At 58.9% G+C, this 16,806-nt stretch overlaps 1 protein-coding gene across 1 annotated transcript; it reads right to left on the reverse strand.

Moving 5' to 3' along the window:
- Positions 1-192: 192 nt before the first annotated feature.
- On the reverse strand, positions 193-11,071 carry OPN4 (opsin 4). The gene is made up of 10 exons (XM_025881075.1): positions 10,943-11,071; positions 9,273-9,418; positions 7,608-7,741; positions 7,078-7,281; positions 6,290-6,461; positions 5,666-5,830; positions 4,641-4,748; positions 3,538-3,718; positions 2,197-2,340; positions 193-231 (listed from the first exon to the last, which is right to left on the reverse strand). The coding sequence occupies exons 1-10, from the start codon at positions 11,069-11,071 to the stop codon at positions 193-195; spliced, it is 1,422 nt and encodes a 473-aa protein (XP_025736860.1).
- Positions 11,072-16,806: the final 5,735 nt, after the last annotated feature.

Consider the following 16,806-nt stretch of genomic DNA (forward strand, 5'->3'; position numbering starts at 1 on the left):
GATGAGAAGTGGGTGGAGAGCACTTGGCAGGGCAGGAGTTTTGTGGTGTGGGGCCATGAATCCAGCACAGCAGGGGTGACAGGGCCACTTCCAAAGCCTGCAGGCTCAGGGGGGTAATCCTGGGCTGTGTGTTTGAGGGGGAGGTGAAGGGGCTGGATGTGTCCCAGAAGAAAAGGGGAGCCCGTGGGCACCCTACATCCTGGGGTTCAGGCTGGGGAGCAGCCCCTTGGTCTGAAAGCAAACAGCACACATCTGCTTAGCCCAAGGAGTGTCCCCCTGGGAGCAGTCCCCCAGTGACCCTCCACATACAGGGTCACCGAGCAGTGAAGGGAGGTTGCCTGGAGGGGCCAGGTGGGGTCCTGGCTGGGGGATGGGACTTCCCCGAGACCGCAGGCAATATGGCCTGGAGGATGGAGCCGGCCATGTCCAAGGCCACCAACAGGACGTCCCCCTGGGATATCTCCTAGGCTCTCAGACTCCTGCAGTCGGGCAGGACTAAGCTCCCCTTGCCCCCACTTCCTCCACTCCTCCTGGGGCCCCAGCACCCCCCTCCCTCTGCTGCCTTCAACACCCCATTTCTCGCCTGTCCTACAACACCAGCTTCCTCCAGGTTTCTCCCTGCTGCCTCATCCCGTTCAACCTGTGCTTCCCCAGCCACTGCAGAGAGGCCCTACCACCCCACGAGGCTGACCGAGCCCACCGCAGGGCCCCTGCTCAGTCCTCCCTCCGAGGGCTCTCTGCTCCCCAGGCTCGTGGCTCAGATCAACACCTGATCAGGCCTCCGCACAATTCCAACCACCTCCTGCCCTTCTCTTCCTCTCTTTTGTCCCCACCAGCTCCCGGAGTCCCTTGGCTGCTCCTGGGTCACAGAGCAACATTCTAGTCCAGGACACACCAAGCCCCCCGCCCCAGGACCTCCCTGCTGCGTTCACACAGGGCATTCCCTCCCCTGGACTGCTCAACCTGACCCCCACCTTCCCCGGGGAGCCCTCGGGGACTTGCTCCTTCTTCCAGCACCCTGTGTGCTGATTCCTCAGTGGCAGGGCTTATCACATGTGTTAGGTGACTGCTGATGTGCTGTCCCTCTCTGCCCTATGCCACAGCCCAGCCCAGTATTCCCTCCAGGACGGGCACAGTGCCTTTCATCACGGCCCCTCCCCAGCCCAGGGGGGCACTGCCCGTCTCTGTCCTGGCCTCTTTGGCCGTGCACACTGCCCAGGCTCAGGGCTGGGGTGGGAGTCTTCCCTGGGGCTGGTGCATTCTGGGAGCGGTGCTCCCCGGGAGAGGCAGGGGCTCCACAGCTGAAGGGAGCAGCCCAGGTCTCCCCATCTCTGGGACACCCAAGGAACGTCCTGGGGGAAGGAAGGCAGGACACGGTCTTGGGCTCGCGGGGAAGCCCAAGAGAGCCCAGGAGCTGGGGGTGTTGTGCGGGTGTGAACGGAGGGGCTGGGTGGGGAGCTGTCAGCTGCAGGGGGAGGGGGACGGGTAGCCTCGGGGCCTGTGCACACGGCATTTCCAGCGTTCCAGAATATGGCCTTCTCTAATCGCCATCGACATTCCGTTCCATAGGCACTTGGGCTGACAGCTGGCCTTCTTTTAATAGCCACAAGTATTCTGGGTGACATCCTAATCACAGGGCATTCACTGGGAGCACATACACGGCTCGCAGCACCCCCCCCCCAAGGTACGTCCAGCCTCCAATCACACAGAGAGGTACACACCACCCACACTCGGTCACACGCAGCTTAGAGCAGACATGTTGGGGCACACTCAATCCTGTGCCCTGTGGTGTCACAGTGACAGAGAACATGTGCAGGGCACATGGTCACACACAGGCACAAGCCATACTCTGCTGGCTCACTGCACGCACGTCCTGTCCTGCTCGCACACACTTACTGTACGTTCATCACTGGAGAGCCACCATCGCTTGCCACGTATCTGCATCGTCAAGGTCGCACAATCACACAGACTCTCGGATGCAGTCCACACTCACTCAGGCCTGCCCACAGCATCATGGAGTCACAGAGGCCCCCCAGGCACCCCAAGCAGGCCGGGGACATCTGGGTGGGGAAGGAGTGACTCCCAGAGGGCGCTGGGCCTGCCCACAAGAACAGCTCCCCTTTCCTGGCCACTCCCTGGGCTACTGGCCCCTTGTCCCCACCCCTGTATGGATTGGCAGGTGCCACTCCCAATCACCTTCCCAGGAGTCTCTGCTTCCTGCCCCTGAGGCCTGAGAGGGGCCTTGGCTTCCATGTCCTCCAGGCCCTGACTGCAGGGGAATCGGCCGCTCACTTGCTGGGCAGTCCCCCACACAGCTGCTGCCTCTGTGTCCGTCCAGCCCTGGGGAAGGGGGGAGAGGCACTGTCAGGTGAGAGGGACCTTCCAAAGTCCCCGCTCCTGCCCACTTCCCCAGCCAAGACTGTCTTCATCCTCCACACAAGTATTCACTGCAGTGAGGTCCATGGCACTGTAGGCTCGCTGGTCACCAAATCCCTGCAAACTGTGTGCCTGTGCTAGTGTGTGTGTGTGTGTGTGTGTGTGTGTGTGCGTGCGGGCGTGCGCGCGTGCGCACGTGCACTGTGTGCCTTCTTAAGCGTGTGGGGTGGGTCTGTCTTCATGAGGGTCTAGGCCTCTGTTGACAGATGACATTCACTCCTTGATGTCGTTCGCTACATGTGGTTCAGGGAAGGGACCTCTGATATCTCCTCCCTCAGCCCCCAGGTGTGGAAGGAGTGGGAAGAGGTCAGTGGAGATTCTTGGTGAGGCCCACGGTGGGCCCTGTAGTTACAATGATGGAGGAGCCCACGTGTGGCTGGGGATGGGAGGCCACAGCACAGAGAGCTCTCCTGGGGACATTAGGGGGCATCACAGCCCCGGGTCCCAAAGAGGGACTGGCAGGCTGGTAGCTCCCAGGGCTAACACCAACTGTGGGGTCAGCACCCACTCATGTGCACCCTAGCCAGTCTTGGATGTAGAGACAACTGTTTGCCCTTTTAGAGAAGAACACACAGGCTCAAAAGGGGTGAGTGACCTGCCCAAGCTCACACAGTGAGGATGTGGTAGAACTGAGCCTTGAACCCAGGTCCCCTGACTCCAGGGCCAGTACTCCTTCCACTGTAACCTGTGGGCTCCTCAAGGCTCCCAGGAAGAGGGGGCTTAAGGCTAGGAACAAAGGGCCACGAGCTAGCTCCTGCCTATCTCTTGGGAGGCACATCTAGGGCCAGAAATGCCTGTCTTTTCACGGCTCTAAGCTCCTGGAATACTGCCATCATGGAAGAGAGATGGCCTGGCATTGGAAGACGCATCAGTCCCAGCCCCGCTACTGGGTGACCTTGGGCCGACCCATTGCCTCTCTGGCCCCAGGGCCCCTGCCTGTCAGAGGGAATGGGGCAAGGGAAGGCCATGGGGCAGTCGTGAAGGGCTCTTCCTGCCAGCATCCCGGGATCCTGAGGGTCCCTGGGTCTCAGAGGCCTGAGGCTGGCCTGGTTGAGGAAAGGAGGGTGAGGCGCTAGCCTCGGGAGGCCATCGAATCCTTACCACCTCGCTCTCCGAGCCCAGGGACGCCTGGCGCCTCTGTCCAGAGATCCAGCTGAGGTCCGAGGCCTGGCTGCTCAGTGTGGAGCGGTGGGTGGAGCGGTAGCTGGTGTAGGGGCCAGTGCGCTGGCCTGACACGCCCAGCAGCACCCCCAGGCAGGGCAGGTGCTGGGCAATGGCCATTCTGCAGGAACCGCACAGCTGGTTAGGGGGATGGACAGGCAGACACCGGGAGATGGGGGAGGATGGACAGACTGATACGAAGCTAATGGGAGTGGACAGAATGGGGAAATGGGTGGTTCAGACACTGGGGTTATGAGGACAGACAGATGATGGGGTGATGGGAATGGACAAAAAGACACTGGCAGTCGTAGGAGGTGATGAGGAAGGACAGACAGATGCTGGAGTGAAAGAGACTGACAGGCCCATAGCCTTGGGGATGGACAGACAGACACTGGGACCATGGGCACGGAGGGTAGCAGGTTCGGTGAGGGGCTTGGTCTCAGCTCTCAAGGGGCTGGCCCAAGCCACGTCTCTTCCAGTGAGGACGGGGACACTCCCGAACAGCCTCTGAGCCTGCAGCTGGCCTCAGCAGGGCGGTGAGTTACTGACACCACCAGGCAAAAGGAAGCACTGAGGGGGCCCTCGAGGGAGAGGCCAGCTGTGCTGGGAATCCATCAGCAGAGAGCGCTCTGGGCCAGAAGCACCCCCGGGCCTCCACCAGGGCCCTCGAACCTCTCCCTACTGTGGTCTCCAGGACATTGCTGTCCGTGGGCTTCTTCTCTTTGTAGAGGGTATCACTGCTGATCGGCCATCCCAGCTGCCTTTTGGCCTTGGCTCCAAAAATCCCGTAGGCAGGATTGGACACTGCCCAGGGAGCTCTGACATCCCTCCAAGCTGATACCCCTGGGAAACTGGGTCAGCAGAGGGGGTCACACCAGCTCCAGACCCCACCCAGTGTCACTGGCTGCTCCCAGCTGTGGGAGGCCCCCACCCAATGCATATATACGAGAGATAGGAAAGATGGCCAGCTTCTGTCCCCATTCACGGCTTCTGACCCTCCATGGCCCGGGGACATGGGGCTGGGTCCTGGAGGAGGGCCGCACCTGTACTTGGGGTGGGTGATGGCGTAAATGATGGGGTTGTGGATGGCAGAGGCCTTGGCGATGACAGCAGGCACGGTGTTCATGTAGGGTGTCAGGACATGCGCGTACCTAGAACGGAGAAGCTGTGGTCCCCCCGCCAGCCGGCCCTCCCAGAGACTCCACAGCCCACCTGCCCTCTCAGGAAGCTTTTTCCTCTGGGCCAAGCCCTGCAGCCCAAACCAGCACGGCCAAGAGGGACTGCAATGCCGGGAGAATTCTGACCTGAGGTGAGCGGAAACCTGGGGGGCCGCTGAGGGATGGTTGCTGAGGGGAAGAAGAGCCAGATTGAGGGGTTCAGCCAGGTCCCACGATAGCTTGGAGCCTGTGCTGTTGGCAGGAAACCCTCCCCACCCCCAGGGCCTCTGGGCCTCTGGCCAGTTCCTCCCCCGCTGCACACAGCCCTGAGACCCGCTTCTCCCCTGGCTCTCTTAGAGTGACTCACAAGACAGCCTTAGCGGGCACCAGGCCCTTCTGGCACAAGGAGGGCTCGGACCCAGACACCCCCCAGGATGAGTAACTCTCACAGTCTCAAAGTGCTTCTGAAGTCTGGTCTATGTCCCTTCTGCTGCAGACATCAAGTGCCCAGACTCGAGCCACGAAGGGCTGGCAGGCAGGAGGTGAGAGGCACCCCAGGCCACGTGCCCACAGCCCAGGTGAAGAGGGAGCCGGAACCTCAGGGAGAGTCTTGTGTTCCCGTGGGATCTGGCAGGACCTGGGAGCCCCTGCAGGCCCTCAGGCTAAATCCAGCATGGCCCAGAGCTCCCCCCGCATGGGTCCCAGTGCCTCCAGGAAGTGGCAGCGCCATCTCCCGCAGGTGAACCTCGCTGCCACCACAGGGAAAATGAATGACTGGCTGTGAGGCTGGGCTTTGAGTGTGAGGATGGCTGGCTCGGGCTTGGGCTGGGGAGGGAGAGGCCGCCACAGGGTCCCCCCCACCCTCCTCCCAGCCCCTCCAGCCCCTGTTCCAGCCCTTGGGCACTGCTCACCCAGCAAAGGCCGTCAGGGCCACAGTGGAGTAGGGCGCCCAGGAGAGCACGAACAGAAGGATGACCAGCAGCTCAATCTTGGCCATTTTCCACTCTCTCTGTAGCCGCTGCCGTTGTCGGGGGGACCTAACACCGCCCTCGCAGGCCCTGAAAGTCTGGAGAGCCCTAGCACGGGTGCAAAGTCCGAGTCTGACCCCGCTCTGGCAGCAGTGAGGGCCACGGTCATGGCTGCTCTGGGGGAGGCTCCCTGGACCTGGCCATTCTCTCCTGTGCAGGAAGCCCTGACTCCCAGAAAGTTCTCCATTACATCCAGCCTAAGCTGTCTCCCTGTGGTTCTGCCTGTGGTGTCTTCTCACCCTGCGGACCTCCTGATCAAGCCTAAAGGCCCCCTCCTCAGGAGCCCCTGTCTCCTGAGACTTCTCTAGGCACCCAGGTTGGGCAGGTCTCTGGGCATCTCACCCCCTAAGCACATGGGCTCAGCTTGTCTTTGCCCATCTGGACCTGGGAGGGAATGTCCTGGGAGGGGGAGGGTGCAGTGTGAGGCTGGGGGCTGGGTAGGGGCAGCCCTGGCAAAGGCGTGTGGCCACCCTCCCATCAAGCCCCTCCTCCATGCCCGGCTCTTACTGGCCTGTCTCCCGGATGGCCCTGAAGATGAAGATGTAGCAGTAGATGATGACCAGCAGGGGGAGGAAGAACACGAAGCAGAAGAGCAGCATGGTGTAGGCCCGGACCGAAGGTGTGAAGCTCACATAGTCCCAGGAGCAGGAAGTCAGCAGCCCCTCGGGTACGTAGGCACCTGGGAGCCAGGAGTAGGTGCTCAGCCTTCGGGCCAGCATGCTTCAGGCTCCTCATCCAGCAGGGGCTTTAGCTGTGGGGTCCGGGCTCCCTGAACACTGGTCCCCACTCCAGCCCTGCCCAGTGCAGTGAGGAAGCCAGGGCATGTGGAGGGGAGCTTTCCCAACTAGTTCTAGCAGGCAAAGCCCACTGCTGCCCATTTTTACCAGGTTAGAACAGAGACCTCACCATAGCCCGAGGGTATTACTCCTCCAGATTTTGGCCACATTTTTGGTCCTGCCACAGAAAGATAGGTACCTTGCTGCTAACTCTCCTACTTGCTCAAGCCTACATCCCAAGGCCTGCGTGTGTGACGCTAAAACTCAGCATCAGATGCACCTGTCACTTCCCCGCCACCCAGGAACCATGTGGGATCCCAGGTCATCCTCTGGTTGCTGAAGGTTCTACCTCAGTTTCCCCTGCTGCTAGTCATGCCCCCTGAACATCCATCTGCCTTGAGACTCAAGAATTCCCTTGGCCCCTCCTGCCAGCTGGCCAAACCAAGTCTACCTACCTGCCCCCTGAACATGCCCCGCCCAGCTAATCGTCCTCTATCCCGATTCCCTCAGTCCACTTACTCCAGCCAAAGAAGGGTGGCAGACTCCAGGCCAGGGCATAGAGCCAGATGCCCACCAGGACAAGCGCTGCCCGCCTCTTGGACACCATCCCGATGGTGGCCAGTGGGTGCGTGATCACCAGGTAGCGGTCCAGAGCGATGGCCGTTAGGGTAATCATGGAGGTGATGCCGAAGACAGCCCCACAGAAGGCATAGAACTCACAGCCTGTGGGCACAGCTCCCCAACCTCAGACCATGGCAGGAGCCCATGAGTTACCCCAGAGGAGGGGGGTCTGGAAGTGGTACATACTCAGCTCCTGCCTTCACCTCTCCAGAAAAGCAGCCCTGAGCCCCTCTCCACCCTGGCTACTTGCCACATCTGGCCGAGAAGCTGAATCTTCCCTCTTGCTCACTCACAGGATCAAGCACGGCCACCCACTCTCTGCCCAGGAAGAGCCAATCACCTCCTTGTTCAAGGCCAACCTCCACTGTGGGCATCCCCTGCCACAACCCTCCTCCTCCCTCCAGCAGAAGGGAACCCCGAATGTCTACCTGCCTCCCCAAAGAGCCACCGCTTATACAGGCTGCTGGCAAAGAAGACGGGGGCCTGGGTGAAGGACATGAAAAAGTCGCTGACTGCGAGGTTGATAATGAACATGTTGGAGGGTGTCCTGAGGCCTCTGGTCCTGTGAAGGGTTGGAAGCTGTCAGGAGGTGCCTCTGCTGGGGAGCTTCCCTGAGCTCACATGCACACGCACACACACACATGCACACGCATGCGGGCACAAGCCCCAGGGCCACCACCCATCCCGCTGCTGCCCAGCAAGCACCAGCCAGGCGGCTCGAGAGCCTGACAGTGTGGGCTGAGAAGTGAGGCCCCCTCCAGGCAGCAACTCTTGCCTCATATGGAGAGCAGTCCTGCCCCCAGAGTGCTATGCAGCCCAGCCGAAGCTGGCTTTAGGACACGTCTGTTTCCTCCTCTCGCCCTCTGGATCTCCTCTGCATGATCCGCATTCTCTCCTCGGACACACCCCTCATTCCTCTGAACCCCTCCAGCCCAACTCTCCCCAGTGGCTCCTCCTGCATGCTCAGGCTCAGATGTGCCTTCCCAAGAGCTCCCTCCACCTCCTTCTCCCCCAGGCACCCCTCCTGTACACCTTCTTCCAGTATCTCTGCAGTCTTCACACTTGGGCTTGGCCCAGGGCAGAGGGAGAGACAGGTGTGCCCCACAGGCCAGGCACTTTCACAAACTCCTCTCCTGTAATCATCCATCTTTAATTTACATCTAGCCCTCCCTCTTTTCCAGATGAGAATACTGAGGCTCCCACCCGTGAGGTGGCTTGCTCCAGATAACAAGACTCAGTAAGTGGCATGGCCAGGATTCAAACACTTATCTGATGGGCACTGCGCAGACATGAACTTGTGTAATCCTACATTGACTCCATGAAGTAAATCACACCTCCACTTTGCAGACAAGAAAAATGGACCCACAGGGACACCTGGGTGGCTCAGTCGGTTAAATGTCTGCCTTCAACTCAGGTCATGATCCCAGGGTCCTGGGATCGAGTCCCGCATCGGGCTCCCTGCTCAGCGGGGGGTTTGCTTCTCCCTCTCCCTCTGCCCCTCCACCCTGCTCATTCTCTCTCTCTCTCTCAAATAAATTTTTAAAAAGAAAGAAAAATGGGCCCACGGAGAAAAGTGACTTGCCCAAAGTCAGTTCAGCTAATAGGTAGTAGGGTCAGGGGTTCACTTCTTCACCTGCCTATCTCAGCCATTCAGCCCAAGAATGAGGCAGGTGGGGAAAGAAGCTGGGGTGCTTGCCAAGGGTGCTTGCTGAGGGTCTTGAGGACTCAGGACCCTGTTGCCAGGGCTGCTTGTCGAGGCAGAGGGAGGATGCCCACTGGGGCAGGTGACGTGGAGGTGAGCTGAGAGCAGGGCAGAATGGGCAGAGGCATGTGAGTCGTAGAGAAATTCATCCTACAATGAAGGTGTGCCCGGGACCCAATTGGCACGTGCCGCTCAAGCTGCCCTGGACTATTTTTTGGCCCCTTCCCTAAGCTAGAAGATGGAGACCTGTCCTGAGACCACCAAAGGCTTGGCAGTGGCATCCCTCCACAGGCTCAAGAGTGCCCTGCAGAGCTGGAGACAGCCTTCCTGCCCTGTCTCTGCATGGCTGGCTGCCCTCGGTGCCCATGCCCTAGTCCTGCCAACCAGGCACCTGCAGAAGGTATAGATGACCATCAGATTGCCCAGCATCCCTGTGAGCCCAACCAGCAGGATCACTGTGCCCAGGATGTAGTGGGCATGGTCCGGAACATCCACTGTTGGGAAGGGGACCCAGGCAGCAGCCCGAGCCCCGGCTGCCTGTGAAGAGACAGAGAAACACAAGCATCACGTTATCCTATCATCTGGAATAACCCTGAGAAGGAAGGGTTAAGGTTCCTGGTAGACCAGTAGGGAAACTGAGGCTCAGAGTGGCACAGCCACTTGCCCACACTGCTAGGCAGTAGCTGAACCAGAGTGGAAACGCGGATATCTCTAAAGTCAAGCCTGAGCTCCTGCACCGTGGCACAGAGGCATGAGGCTTCCAGAATCACCTGTTGGAGGCTGGATGGACAGACAGACACATGTCTGACAAGGAGGGACATGGCTGGAGTGAGTCTACCTTTCCTTGGGGAGAAGGCAGATCCATCCCCTCGGTGCTTCCTCTCCATGGTATGGGCCCTGACCGAAGCACTTGAGGTGCTTAGCAATGGTCTTCCAGGCCCCGCAGACTCTGGGGTGGCGGAGCTAGGTGGAGCCCCTCTCCTCAGGAACCCCAGCCCCTCCCCAGCCTCACAGAAGAGGTTGTATCCCCTCACAGTATAAATGGGGAGCGCTGACCTTGGTACCTGGCATGAGACAGAGGACAAGAGCTCCTCTTTAAAAAGAAAGCTTAGGGGGCACCTGGCTGGCAGAAGAATATGTGACTCTCGATCTCGGGGTCGCAAGTTTGAGCCCCACATTGGTGGTAGAGATTACTTAAATGAAAAAAAATAAACTTAGGGGCACCTGGGTGGCTGAGTCAGTTAAACGTCCAACTCTTGATTTTGGTTCAGGTCATGATCTCAGGTTCGTGGGGTTGAGCTCCGAGTCGGGCTCGTGCTCAGCATGGAGTCTGCTTGAGATTCTCTTTCCCTCTCTGTCTGCCCCTCCCCCCTCTAATAAATAAATACATCTTAAATAAATAAATAAACTTAAAAAGAAAAAAGAAAGCTTAGGTCCCCCAAAGTCACTTCAGGGAGGTTATGGCCCCATGAGGCCAGTACAAGGGACTTTAAAGAACCCTCTGCCCCCGCTCCTTTCCTGGGAAGGAGGGCAATTTAGTCTCTGTCTTGCCTCCTATTGCTACAGAGCCTTCCCATCCTATCCAGGATGTAGGCCAGCATCCCAGGGTCTTCAGGGTACCCCCAGTTTTCCCCAGTTAATAGTGGGTTCGGTGGGGTATGACTCTGGGGCCCTGGCCAGAATGACAGGCAGGGGAAAGCACCCACCACTTCACTCTGGTCTGGACAATCCAGAGGCCTCTGGTATGCCTTCCTCTCTGGAAGGCTCTGTGGGGTATCCAACCACCCTCAGAAAGGAATGGATGCAGCCAAGGGCAGGTCTGGGCCATTGCAGCCCCTTGTCCTTTAGGGCTGGCCTTTCTGTTCCTTGGATGCTCTCCATGGGGAAGGACATTGCCTACACGCTCCTCTATTGGCCTCTTTGTGGAGGACAGGCCCAGAGAGGTCCAGTAACGTACCCAAGGTCCCAAAGAGGAGCTCAGACCTCTTCTATCTCGCTGTCATGCAGGCCAGGGTGGGGTAGGGAAGGCTCTGTGTGTGCACATGCCAGCCCCAGGCTTACCGTGGGACTGCTGGGCAGAGCTTGACCCACGCTGGACGTGCTGCTCCAGGAGCTGTCCCACCTGCTGGGTGAGGCTGGGGTGGCCACACAGCTGGGCTCCTGGGCTCTGGGCCCCGAAGGAGGGTTCATCCTGAGGTGGGGTAGTCCTTTCTCGAGCCCACTGAGAAGCCCAGGACACAGGGAGCTCAGGATATTAGCTGTGCCCGGCCTCCCGACCTTCCTCCGTCCTCAGCACCCCTGCCTGCTCTGCTGGCCGCCTGTTCCTGCGTCCGGCGTGGTCCTAGCCTGGAGCTACTCTTGGAGCTGATGACTGCTTTGTCCAGTGAAGCACAAAGGAACGAGTGTCACAGCTATGGCGACTCACAGCCACGGGGTCTGTCCCCACCTTTAAGTAGGAGAGCTGGGAGTGCACATGCCCAGTTGCTCAGTCCTGCGGGTTCCCTCAGATAGAGGTCCCTGGGTGTCTGTCCACAGAAGGCCTGATGACGGTGGCGCACATGTGTGAAAGTGTGTGTGTGTGTGTGTGTGTGTGTGTGTGTGCGCGCGCGCGCGCATAAGTATGAGAGTGTGTGTCAGTGTGAATGTGTGTGTGTGTATTTCAGGGGAGACTGTCGTGCTTGGGCTCCTAGACATTGGGCAGAAGGCTTTGTCCTCCCCTCTGACAAAGCCCTCTTTCTCCCCCGAGCTCATCAAGAACAGCCTTTCCTGCCCTCAGTAACCCCCACGGCTGTCCAGGGGGCAGCTTCACCCTCTCCCCGGGGCGCCTGGCCCTCAGTTCAGCCTGCACGAGCTCATCCCATCTTCACAGCCACCCCCGCAGGGCCAAGGCTGGTCACCCATCGCAGAGATGAAGAAGCTAAGAGGGTGTGCCGTGATATTACACAATCAGGGTGAGGTCAGATCACAAGGCATTTTTTTTGTTTGTTGCCTTTTGATAATAAACTTTTTTATTGAAGTATAAAGATTTTATTTCTTTTTAAAATTTTATTTATTTATCTGAGACAGAGATAGTGAGAGAGAGCACACGAGTGGGGAGGAGAGGGAGAAGCAGACTCCCCGCCAAGCAAGGAGCCCGATGGGGGACTCGATCCCAGGACCCTGGGACCATGACCTGAGCCTAAGGCAGCTGCTTAACCAACTGAGCCACCCAGGCGCCCTGAAGTATAAAGATTGAAAAAAAGAAAACCACCAGATACAAAGCTAGGAACTCAGGCCTGGCTGAGATGAGTGAATGTCAGAGGTGGGGGGGGCCCCCCAGGCCTGCACCTCCATCCACTCTTGGAAGAGGCAGCAGGAGGGAAAAGCCCCAGAGCTGGAGGGAACAGCAGCTGAGCGGTCTTTGCAGGGGGCCCACTCGGCTTCCAGAACGTCCTACTCGGGAGCATGTCCTAAGACACGGCGCAGAGATTGGTGGAGCCCTGGAGGGGAGACATATACCAACTCTTGCTCCAGGACAGTCTCCAGTCTCTACAAACAGTTCTCCTTGAGCCCCAGATTTGGGCCAGGGGGTGGGAGCACCCACACTCGGAGAGAGAAACTGCATCTCCCAACAGGCGCCAACCCGTGGCTCAGACACACTTCCTCCTGAGACCTTCCATTTCAGGTCTTAGCTCACAGAGGCTCACCTTGGGTGCTGGCTGAGGCTGGACCCTGGCTTTGTTTCTTCCTGTAATGCCCGGTGTGGACTTACCAACTGCTGGCTTTTGAATATGAGGCTTTCCCTGCTGACCTGAGCTGGGAGCAGCTCTGAGCGGACACAAAGTCCCATTCAATGTCCTGTTCTCACCCTCCAACCTGATAACTAGGAGAGAAGCAGGTGAAGTAGCCAGCACCAGGAGCTCTCAGAAGGGTTTGTTGGGCGGGCAGATGAGAAGGGGCCACACCCAGGGCACCAGAGGCCTCACAGCCACTCCTAAAGGCCCAAGGAATTGAATCCCTTTATATTGTCCTTCTCCGTGGCTGACATACAGCCACCCTTGGAAGTGATGCTGAGATGTCCCATCACCTCCTCCTGTGCTGCGACCCTTTGGGGGAGGGCGCACCACGACTGTCACACTCCACACCTCTGCACCCAACTTCTGCTCTGCTGGGAGCCTGCAGTCCAGGCTGAGTCAGGAGAGCTACACGGGCAGCCTCAGCCTCCAAGGACACAGCGTTTCACTGTCCCCTGTGGGCGCACCACTGCCCCAGCTGTCCTAGTTATAAGTCACAGGTCCGATGTGGGGGAGCCCTTGGCCTTCTGTCACTCTCCTCAGACTTTGCATGTGCCCAGCTGCATTCCCACCTCTGAGCCCCTCTTCTGCTCTCCACTCTGCCCGTCAGGTCTCTCTCCAAGCCTGGCTCAGAGCGGAGCCCAACCTCTCCATGTGCTTCCTGGCCTCCCTGTCGACGGTCTCAGGGGCCCCGCTCCACCCAGGAATCAGCACATGGACAAACGGGGAAGGGGGCCTCCAACCCCGCATGGTTCCCATCCTGGCTAGTGCCCACTCCCCTTGGAGGCAGGCCTGGCATCTCTTCTTCTCCCAGTCCAGGAGCCGAGGGCAGGTGGATGTTCAAGGCCAGCCCCTGGCTCTGGGGGCTTCGGTGGCCCCAGGGCCCCCGAGCTGATAACAAACTGCCATCCCCGCACAAGGCTCCTCTCTTCATGCCTCCCCCTTTCTCTTGCCCCCTCCTTACAGCCCATTCTTCACACTGCAGCCCTAAAGTCATTTGGAAACACGTAGTCAGATAACCCCATGCTTAACACTTTGGCGGCTTCCATTGCTCTTGAGACGTAGAGGCCCAGTTTGGCGAGGAGGTAAAGGAAAGTAACACAATGTCCCCCAGTACAGGGGAATAAGAAGTAGATTTTGTTGGGGAAGCTGAACTACCAACGGTCAGCAAGAAGGGGCCTGTTCTACCCCACCGCGTCGATGTATGTACATGCGGACCAAGCTGCCATCACCCCACTAATGCCCCTTTTTGATGCATGCACCAGACCAGCCGTTTTCAGAAAGGAGCAGCCAAGCTCAGGTGCCAGGCAGTCTGGGTGTGGCTGCCTGCTGAGCAGGGAAGTTTCTGAGAAGGCCAGCTGCCGGTACCTGAAGACCCTCCTGGGAGCTGGATTCAGGCCATGGGGGAAGGAGAGTTGATCACACGGGGAGTTGAGTTCAGGTGCAGACCCTCTTGCTGGGCAAGGAGGGGCCAGCTTGGTGCCTGAGCTTCTGGGCTCACTCACCAGGGAGTCCTCACTGTGCTCCAGCCAGGCTGGCTTCCTCTTGGTCCGCAGAACACACCCAGTCCCTCTGTCACCCAGCTTCTGCTCATGCATTGCTCCTGAAACCTTCCTGCGCCCCTTCTCCAGGTCTCAGCTCAAACACCACCTCATCAAGGTGTCAACGAAGCCATCCTGAGGACCCAGCTATTCACAGCCTCCCGTCCATCCTGTGGAGTACTCACTAATAGTGTCACTTATAGTGATCATCATCTGATTGTGTCCTCTCCCTCCCTGGATCACAAATAGGTCTGTGTGTTTCTGTGTGTTTCATCTTTGTGGCCGGAGTCACGTGCCTGCACGTCATTTCAGGAAAATAAAAATCTCCCCGGTCCTTGTGTCTCAAGGTGCTGTCCAAGTAACAGGTGCTAGAAGCTGCTCTGAGGGGGACACTGAGGAAGCCCAGGGATTGGTAAGAGTTGCCACGTTGCCAAGTCCGAGGCTGGAAGGGTGGTAGGAGGAAGGTGGGTGCTGGGACTCCAGAGGCTAGAGCTGCCCAGCAGGTGGGTCCTGGGACTCCAGATGCATGCACCCAACCATGCAGACCACTCCAGATGCATGCACCAGACCATGCAGCTAGAGCTGCCCAGCAGGTGGGTCCTGGGACTCCAGAGGCTAGAGCTGCCCAGCAGGTGGGTGCTGGGACTCCAGAGGCTAGAGCTGCCCAGCAGGTGGGTCCTGGGACTCCAGAGGCTAGAGCTGCCCAGCAGGTGGGTCCTGGGACTCCAGAGGCTAGAGCTGCCCAGCAGGCTGCTGCAGAGAGAGGGTGCTCACAGCAGGGAGCTGGAGCCTTGGTGGGGACATGGCTGCTGGCAGAGATGCCACGGTGAGCTGAATGTGACACGTGAACTCCCGCTCTCTCCTCTCTGGTCTCCTGTCTTCTGTACCTCCCTCCCAATGGCCAAAGCTGCCTGGAAGCCAGAGGTAGGAGGGGGTGATAGACAAAGAGCAGAGTAGGGAAGGGCAATGGTGCACACAGGTTATCACCCCTCCACCCCGCCCCCAACCTGCCTCCGTAGCCAGTAGACGGTGTGGGCCCCCCTCAACCCCCCGGCCAGCAGGTCAGCCCTCCCAGTTCACCTGTAGGTGCTCTAGATCCTTGATTTTTTTGTGACCCCTCCCCAGAAGCTGCTTGTGGAGGGTGGCCTGAGCCTTGGGTGGGTAGTGGTGGCAGCTGTCTGCCTGGCCAGCCTCTGGGTTCCCCTGGACCAGCCCGGGGCCACCCTTCTCTTCAGCATGGCCTAGGAGTCTATGGGCAATCCCACTCACTCCCCCTCCACATACACACCCACCGTGCGGGAGAGCTGAAGGGGCTGAGTGTACACTCTGGTACCTGGAGCCCTCGCCTACACCTCTGCACTGCCTGCCTCTCACCCCTCACTGGCCTGGCTGCAGGTGGGGAGAGCTTTCCAGGCCCCTCACCCTCAGGGGAGTTCTAGGGACAGAGGAAGTGGGAGGCCTAAGAGCTGCCCTAGGGCGGCATAGAGGGCCTGGGTGTCTGCACAGCCGAGGGGCCAGGGAGGCAGGGGTATGGTGTTTTATGTTAGATCAGGCAGCAGTTAGGCACAAGCCAACACAACCCACACTTGTTGGGGGACTAGAATCAACCAATGTCACAGATACTGTCCACAGGGCCCTGAAGCCAACTTCACTTACTTCTGAGCCCCAGAATTCCTGTCCATTGTAGAGAAGTCCTGAAAGCTCTTATAAGAAAAGCTGATAGAGGGGCACCTGGGTGACTCAGTCGGTTGGGAGTCTGCCTTCAGCTCAGGTCATGATCCCAGGGTCCTGGGATCGAGCCCCGTGTCAGGCTCCTTGCTCAGCAGGGAGCCTGCTTCTCCCTCGGCCTGCTGCTTTCCCTGCCTGTGCTTGCTCTCTCTGAGAAATAAACTTTTAAAATCTAAAAAAAAGCTGATAGAAAATCCAGGAGGACAGGTCCGTGGCCCCTGCGTTTCTGTCTTTCTGGCCACAGCACCAGGGGCCGGGGAAGCCGGTCTCTGTGACCTGGCCTAGCGGGCAGCACTGTAATGCCTCTCCCATGCCATTCCCATCCTCTTCACTGCTAAGGATCACTTTCCTCGTCCTGGGGCTGGTAAGGGCTATCTGGTTACCCGGAGACTCCTGGGAAACTCCCAGAAGCTGTTGCCAAGGGAATATTAAATGTCTGAATGAGCGTATTCCTGTAGGCACCCAGCCAGCCACTCACCTGGGCCCCCCTCACCTGCAACCTGCTGGGTTCCAGGCAAACCCTGTCAGGATAGGGCCCTCTGTCCCATGGCCTGGGGTGGGGTGGGGGCATAAACTCAGAAATTCAGAAAATCTTGCCCTTCTGCTGTCTTCTGCCAGAGAGCAGCAGATACAGCTCTGCCCTTCGACCTGCTCTGAGTACCATCCACGTTCCCCCCACCCAGGGTAGGCCTGCCCCTCGGGAGCCAGCCGAGTAGCCCCGTGGTCCTGCTAATATCCCCAGAGGCATCCAAGGGTCCTTCTGGTCCCTGTGGCCCACCTCTCTGTGGCTCCTCCCACCCTTACTCCCCATTCGGGGGTGCTCCCACTGAGCTGCCTCCTGCGCGCCCTATGATAACCAAAAGGGGGACCAGCCGGGGCACAG

The sequence above is a fragment of the Callorhinus ursinus genome, unplaced genomic scaffold, assembly GCF_003265705.2.
Source record: "Callorhinus ursinus isolate GAN/ISIS: 27379988/994484 unplaced genomic scaffold, GSC_fseal_2.0 scaffold31, whole genome shotgun sequence".
In the NCBI taxonomy this organism is placed as follows: domain Eukaryota; kingdom Metazoa; phylum Chordata; class Mammalia; order Carnivora; family Otariidae; genus Callorhinus; species Callorhinus ursinus.